This window comes from Triticum aestivum, chromosome 7B (assembly GCF_018294505.1).
Source record: "Triticum aestivum cultivar Chinese Spring chromosome 7B, IWGSC CS RefSeq v2.1, whole genome shotgun sequence".
Lineage (NCBI taxonomy): Eukaryota > Viridiplantae > Streptophyta > Magnoliopsida > Poales > Poaceae > Triticum > Triticum aestivum.
Genome location: NC_057813.1, coordinates 159,780,156 through 159,787,960, shown reverse-complemented (window position 1 = coordinate 159,787,960; position 7,805 = coordinate 159,780,156). Strand labels below are relative to the sequence as shown.

At 43.8% G+C, this 7,805-nt stretch overlaps 1 protein-coding gene across 1 annotated transcript; it reads right to left on the bottom strand.

Annotated features, from left to right (window-relative positions):
* Positions 1-2,960: 2,960 nt before the first annotated feature.
* On the bottom strand, positions 2,961-6,822 carry LOC123156734 (uncharacterized). Its single transcript, XM_044574906.1, has 5 exons — positions 6,615-6,822; positions 5,471-5,532; positions 4,953-5,005; positions 4,662-4,764; positions 2,961-3,300 (listed from the first exon to the last, which is right to left on the bottom strand). The coding sequence occupies exons 1-5, from the start codon at positions 6,749-6,751 to the stop codon at positions 3,296-3,298; spliced, it is 360 nt and encodes a 119-aa protein (XP_044430841.1). The 5' UTR covers positions 6,752-6,822; the 3' UTR covers positions 2,961-3,295.
* Positions 6,823-7,805: the final 983 nt, after the last annotated feature.

Genomic DNA, 7,805 nt, shown 5'->3' with positions numbered 1-7,805 from the left:
CCTCCTTTCGGAACGAGGAGGCGCAACTTCCTCCTCCTCTTCCTCTTCGTCAGAACCTGCGTCTTCCTCACCCTCATCGGTGTCCGACTCCCACTCCTCTTGACTTTCGCCTCCGCTTCCTTCCTCCTCTTCGGCCTGTGCCTGCGCCCCGTTGGGCATCGAGTACAACTCAGTGGTTTCCTGAAAGACAGCAAGCAAGACAAAGGTCAATCGACTGATTTACGGCGAAACAGAATAGACGGAGCAGTCGGAGTAAAATAGTCGTACCTTATCCACCTCATAAGATTGGTCGAGTGGAACGATCCTCCTAGCTCCATGAGGGTTGTCCTTGTTCCCCGTGATGGCAGTCATCCACCTCTCCAATGTAGCATCATTGACCTCCTCTGGGTGGACCCAACTGGTGTCTTCAGTACCAGAATACAGCCACATCAGGTGGCCCCGGTACTGGAGTGGTTGGATGCGCCGCCGAAGGAAAACCTCCAGAAGGTCCATGCCGGTCACGCCATCACGAATCAACTGAACTACTCGCTCCATCAACATTTTCACCTGAGCCTTCTCCTCCGGAACTACTTTTAGAGAGGAGGGCTTGTTCACTCGACTCATAGAGAAGGGAGGGAGCCCGGTCGACTGCCCTGGCGTCGACCGGTCTTGGCAGTAGAACCAGGTCGACTGCCACCCTCTGACTGACTCGGGAAGGGTCATAGCAGGGAAATCGCTCTTACTCCTCATCTGGACCCCGAGACCCCCACACATCTAGATCACCTGGGTTCTCTCATCATTGGGGCTGGCCTTTTTCACCATCTGGGAACGGCAAGTGAATATATGTTTGAAGAGGCCCCAATGCGGCCGACAACCCAAGAAATTCTCACACAAAGATACGAAGGCGTAGAGATAGGCGATGGAATTTGGAGTAAAATGGTGGAGCTGAGCTCCGAAGAAATTCAGAAATCCTCGGAAGAAAAGATGCGGCGGCAGAGAAAACCCTCGATCTACATGAGTCGCCAAGAGGACGCACTCACCCTCCTGAGGTTGCGGTTGACACTCCGCTCCCGGAAGCCTCACTGCTCCGTGCTCGATCAGCCCCTCATTGGCTAGGTCATCGAGGTCCTTCTGGGTGATGGTCGAGCGGATCCAATCCCCTTGGATCCAACCCTGCGGCAAGCGAGACCGCGACGAGGATCCACCCCGACTGGGCGCTCTCCCCTTCGCTTGCGCCTTCGCCTTCTTCGCCCGCTCCAAAGTCGCCGTCTTCTCCTTCACCATTGTCGCCGACGAAGCCCGAACAGAGCAGCGGCGCTGGGCAGTTCGCGAGCGCAACAGATGAATCTGGAGACGAGGGAGGAGAAAATGAGGAGGCACTGTTCGGAAAACCTCCGCCTGGTTCCTTATATGGGGTCACTTCCGAGTGGCTGACAGGTAGGCCCAGGCAATCCTGTCAAATCCCGAAACAGTCACGCACGCGATACGTGGCGAGAAAGGCGGCGCGGAGATCGAGGCGTCCCTGCCTTATCCCGTCCGAGTACCGCGGCCTTCTCTGCTTCGCGCGCTTCGCAAAATTCGGATCCCACTAAATTCGCTAACCACAGGGCAACTTGTCAGACGGAAGATCTCCTGCGATCCGTCGCTCGGAAATCTCCAAGTTCATAAAGTTCACTCGACAGATATAAAGAATGGATCAAGGTGACTGAAGAAAGTTGACACCCTCACTTAAAAGTCATTGATCCAGAGCAAAAACGCCTTTACAGTACCAGAAAGCGGGTCGGAAAGATTGCCAACTCCGTCCTCACTCAAACCTCGATCCATTCGGGGGCTACTGATGAAGTCATGTACCTAGGGTAGGTTACGGACCTGTCCAAGGTACCCTCCCCAAGGACATCTCTTAGAAGAAGTCGTCTTCCAGTCGACCAAGAGGGATTCCACTCGACCGGCTAGAAGACACTCGACGAACCTGAAGACACTCGACCATGAAGACTCACTCGACCACCAGGAGTTCAAGATCTACTCTGTATCCAAACGGTCTGTAATTAAGTAGTCTTAATGGTCATGATGACACTTTATGTAGGGCGTTACCAGTAACGCCAGACCTTAATGTACTTTAACCCTCTGCTACGTGGGCTGGCTGGGGTCCTGGCGTCCTCTATATAAGCCACCCCCTCCACTGGTAGAAGGGTTCGCACCCCTGTACCTTTCACACACATAATCCAGTCAACCGCCTCCGGGCTCTGAGACGTAGGGCTGTTACTTCTTTCGAGAAGGGCCTGAACTCGTAAAACACTCGTGTGTACAACTGCTCCATAGCTAGGATCTTGCCTCTCCATACCTACCCCCCATTCTACTGTCAGACTTAGAACCACGACACCCCTCGCCTCTGCCCGTCGTCATACAACGTACTGCCGCCCTGACCATCCCTATAATCCCCTTTCCGAACCCATACACCTCATGTTCTTCTCCAACGAAGGCATGCAGCCCCTCCCCCACCGCCGATCCCTATCACACCCACACTAGTTAACTCTCTTCTTCTTCTTCTTTATCGGCGACACTGCAAGATTTGCCGCTTGCAGCGTCTTCTCATCTCCGAGAAGGCTCTGGCGCTGTCTCATCTAGGTCGACGCTCTTCACCGCCACTTGTCATGTCGCCCCGTCTTCAGCCTCGGCGGAATCGATTGATGCGAAAAAGAAAATCAAGCACATGAGGAATAGCAAATTAGCAATTGCGGGGAAAAAAGAACATCGTGGGTTAAAAGAAGCATATTAGATATTGTTTATGGGATTGTCTAATTGACATCTGACTGTTTTCCTTTTTGAAAACAGTCAAATTTCTTGTCCAATGACAATGTTACAGCTGTACTATCAGGACAGCCATCAAAAAAGGAGAAAAACAACACGCTAACGGGTCCGCCAACCATCCGACCCGCTTTCTCCAGAAAACAAGACCTCCACCTAATCAGGGACCACAAAGAGTACTCCCTGGTAGCTTGCAAACCACGCAACATGTCAAAAACGCTATACAAGACCCCCACCTCCAAAAAAACGCTACACAGATCTCACCTAACCGGATCTGGCGACACCCCATGGGAAAAGGAGAGGCGAACATGACAGATCGGGGAGGAGGAGAGCTCCCAGGAAGAGAAGAACGAAGAGGAAACACACAGATCACAGACGGGGATGAACCTGCTGATCATGAAAAAGCTGAAGACCATGATCCACAGGTCAGCAACTCCTCTGCATCATCTCTTCTTTTCACCCCCCTTGTATGTCTCTTGCGCTGACAGTTTCACAAAGATTTTCCTTCGATCTACTCTGAAACATAGGAGAGAGATCAACATCAGAGCCACAACAAAAATTTGCACTGTGAAATTCCTCTAAAAATCACTATGTAACTAGTCTTGTATCCTCTAAATTTATAGTGTAACTTTCTCTTAAATTCCAGAGTAAAAGAAGTTGCAAAAACAAAATGAAGTAATTACAAAAATGCAAGAACATATACACTACAAAAAACACAGAAAGTACAGAGAAAAATAGTTGCAAACAAAAAGAAGTAATTACAGAGCAAAAAGAACATAGTAAATTACAGTACAGAAAACACAGTAAGTACATTCTAAATTCCTCCTAAATTACAGTAAAAAAACAAAGTAAGTACACTGTAAATTCCTCATAAAAACGTAGTAAGTTACACAGAAAGTACACTGTAAATTCCTCCTAAATCCCAGAGTAAACTACTAGTTATAGACAAAAAAGCTTGAAAAATTCAGACAAACTAGTCGCATAGTAAGCCATATTCAGTGAAAAAAAGCTAGAGAAATACAGAATAAAACATGTCAAAAACTAGACTTGAAATTGCATTTTAAGTACACGAGAAATTAGAATGTAAAAAATACATTGAAGCTACCTAGAAAATTCCACTGTAAAATGCTTGGTAGCTGATGCTTCTTACTGTAGTATTGCATTTCTCAGTAACATGTCATACAAACATTCAAAAATTACTCTGATGCTACCTTGAAAATTACAGAGCAATACCAAAAATTCACTGTTATTCTTCTTTTATTTAATTATTATGGAAAATTTACATTGAAAGTACACGAGACATTACACTGTAAAAAAATCACTAGAAAAATGCAGTGTAAAAGCCCCTCATGATTGTGTTCTTTCTATTGCTATGTTCTTTGTTGCTCATCGTTATGATAACACTGACATTGAACTGTCCAAAATGTTTAAGGAGAGGAGCATGATGAGGGCAGTGATTGAAGAGGATCTACTGAGATTATCACAGGAAGAACTCATACTGAATGTGAGATGCAGTTGCAAAAACATTTTTTAAGATACATAAAAGGGTAAAAAAGCTAACACAATGATCATGCAGGAATCATTTTCTTTCACTGCGCTCCTTCATTCCGACATTATATACAAGGTAAACATCTAAAAATCATTAAATACATAGTACATTTCAGGAGAATGGTTGAAAAAAACTAGTGATGAACCTTGCAGGTACATTCAGCAGATGGATCTATGAACATTGCCGAAACTATGTGCGAAAACTCCAGGAGCAAAACAAATGACAGTATCATCACAACAAATTATGGCCATGTAAGTAGACCTACATCTGAATACCTATTACAAAAGAAAATGCTGAATAAAAACACACTAACAATCATTAAACTTACTTTGCAGACAATGGAGGCAGACTTGCATCGAGAAATGCCAGTGGCCGAAGATGGGGCAGGAGAATCCGATCCATGGGACACAAACTTGAACGACAACATCAATCTGCAATAGGTACACACCACAAAATTCAAAAAGAAAGAAGTACATAACGTTTCAGAAGAAAAGTAACTAAAAATAAAAATCTGTAAATGTTGCAGGAGCCTAAAGAAGTTGATCCCAGTGTAGCACCGGCTAACATGAACTCTAGTACAGGCAGGGACGAAGAAGGAAAAAAGAACCAGAACACTCACTACAACAAGAGGGAGAAGATGAATTCCTTGACGAAGAAGACATTGAAAGATTCCTGCAAAATGAAGAAGAAGCTGCATCAGAGGGGAATCTGATGAACACTAGCAGTAATTTCAAGCCTCAATTAGGCATGCAGTTCAAAACAAAGGAAGAAGCTCAGGAATATTTCAATTTCTACTCGAAAGTGGCAGGATTTTCAGTGGCTACAGTAGCAATCTCAAGAACATCGAGCAAAAAAAGGAACAATGAGGTGACAAGGATAACAATGAAGTGCAACAAGTGGGGCAAGACAAAGGAAATAGATAAGGAATGCATAGTGCCCATGAGAAAATCTACGGTCATAGCTAAAACAGATTGTAAAGTCGTCATGGTCATATCAGAAAAAGGAGGCATGTGGGAAATCACAAGACAAGAACTAGAACACAACCATGAGTTAACACCAAACAGTAGATTCTTCAGGTCGCATAAGTACATGTCGGATGAAGAGAAGTGCTTGATAAGGGTGCTGAAGCATACAAACCTGGAAACAAGAAGGATTGTAGCTGTCTTGGCTTACTTGAGAGGAGGAATGGCTCATCTTCCCTACACAAAGAAACATGTCACAAACTATGCAGCAACAATTAACAGAGACATCGCAAACTCTGACATGATGGAAGTAGTGCAAATGTTCAACAAGAAACAAACAGAAAATCCTGGCTTTTGCTACTCGTTTGAGCTAGATGGAGAGAATAAAGTGAGGAGCTTATTCTGGACAGATGTGAGGTCAAGAATGATGTATGACATATGTGGAGACTACATCAGTTTTGACACTACATTCCTAACAAACAAGTACAACTTGCCATTTGCACCCTTTGTTGGCATATCCCCACATGGCAACACATACTTGTTTGCTTGTGCATTCATCATCAATGAGACAAAAACAACATTTGCTTGGTTGTTTGGAAAATTCCTGATGGCTATGGGAGGAAAGCATCCTATATCAATCATTACAGACCAGGACAAGGCAATGCAAGCAGCAATTGAAAAAGTTTTTCCTAATGCTACCCATAGGAGCTGCCTCTTCCACATAAAGAAGAAAGCATAGGAAAAAGTTGGGCCCTGCTTCCAAGCTAATGAGGGACTCTATGAAGATTTCCAGGACATTGTGGACAACTCCTTGACAGTTGAAGAATTTGAAACACAATGGCCAGAAATGATAGAAAAATACCAAGTTCATCACATCAAGTACTTTAATGACATGTGGGAAAATAGGAAAAAGTTCATCCCAGTGTACTTCAAGGATAGATTCTTCCCATTCATACAAACTACAACAAGAAGCGAAGGGACAAACGCCCTTTTCAAAAAAGGGGTTGGAGCTAAATTTAGTGCTACAAGCTTTTTGAGAGAGTATGACCGGATACTTGATGTTGTGCATGACAGGGAAGAAGAATGCGAGCACATGAGCTAAATCTAGAAACAAGAAAGTTGCACAGAAAGCATTTTGGTCGAAATATAGCATAGAAAGGCAAGCACATGAGCTATACAACATCGGAATTTTTAGGAAATTCCAGTTTAAAATGGCAGACACAACAAGGCTACATGTCTTTGAGAAAGAAAAGGACAAATACTACATTGTGACACAAGCTGAAAACTACCCTATAAAAGAACTCTGGAAAAGGTTGTACCTAGTGCAAGTTGGACTAAAAGAAGAAGAATACTCTTGCATCTGTTGTGCATTCCAAAAAGATGGCCTGCTATGCTCGCACATACTTCGAGTGATGATCCATCTCAACATCGAAAAGATACCAGAGAAATACATCATTGACAGATGGAGGAAGACTGACCACAAGCTTGATATTACAAAAACACCAGCTGTTGCAGCTGAAAACTCCACACTAAGGTACACTGTGTTAGTAAGTAAATTGGTGCATGTGGCATCAATAGCTTCGAAGAAGAAGAGGAAATATGAGTATCTGTTGGGAGAGTTGGACAGGATACAGAAAAGGTTACGGGAAATGGATGATGAAGAAGAAACAATGGATGAGGGGCAAAGTGCAACAACAAGAACAGTTACATTTGTGTCAACAGCGGGAGAGGGAGAAGGAACAACAGCATCATTCACAATTCAAGACCCAGATGTAGCAAAAACAAAAGGCAGACCGAGGATGCTAACTATTCGTGAAGCAATAAAGCAGAACAAGTTCTACAAATGTTCACACTGTGGATCGCAGAAACACACAGTAAAGAATTGCACTAACCTTGACAAGGTGTACAACAAGCCTAAAGGGAAACAACCTAAGCAGTCAAACCCAAGGAATGTCAAGAAAGGTAAGTAAAAAAATTGAAATGAGCTCTACTTGATTGCAAGTATATATTTTAATACCACTCATTCGACACAGGTGGAGAAAACAAGCGAAGTAGCCAGAGCAGCAACGGCAAGAAGAAGACCAAACCAACAACACAACACAACCCTGGAGCACAACCCTCCGGAAGAAGTGAAGAAAACAATTGACCACAACGTGAGATAAATGTGAAAAGACAAGATGACAAGGCAGGAAAGTGAAGATGAGTAGGAGGGAAAAAGTGATAGGGAAAACTAGTAGTGAACAAGGAATGTACTGTGATGGAAAAAGCAGTGTTCCTACCTATTTTTGAATTCATTGTTGGTCATCAACAATTATCACTGTTGCTACCTAATTTGAAAAAATCGTTGTGTTACTGTAATTGAGAGGAGTGTTGCTACATAATTTCGAACTGTTTTGACCGAATTACGCTACAATACATACATTTCAACGAAAAATGTAAAAAAAGCCTATAGAACATTTCAGAAAAATGTGGGAGAGCGGAATGTACCTGACAAAGACTGAAGAGAACAA

Excerpts from the sequence above, each read along its gene's own strand:
- LOC123156734 (XM_044574906.1), bottom strand. The coding sequence starts at position 6,751 with ATGATGTATTTCTCTGGTATCTTTTCGATGTTGAGATGGATCATCACT. Across the intron at positions 5,533-6,614 it reads TTTAGTCCAACTTGCACTAG|GGAAGATGAGCCATTCCTCC; the intron begins GTACAACCTTTT and ends TTCTTTGTGTAG. Across the intron at positions 4,765-4,952 it reads ATCTTCTCCCTCTTGTTGTA|ATTGATGTTGTCGTTCAAGT; the intron begins GTGAGTGTTCTG and ends TACCTATTGCAG.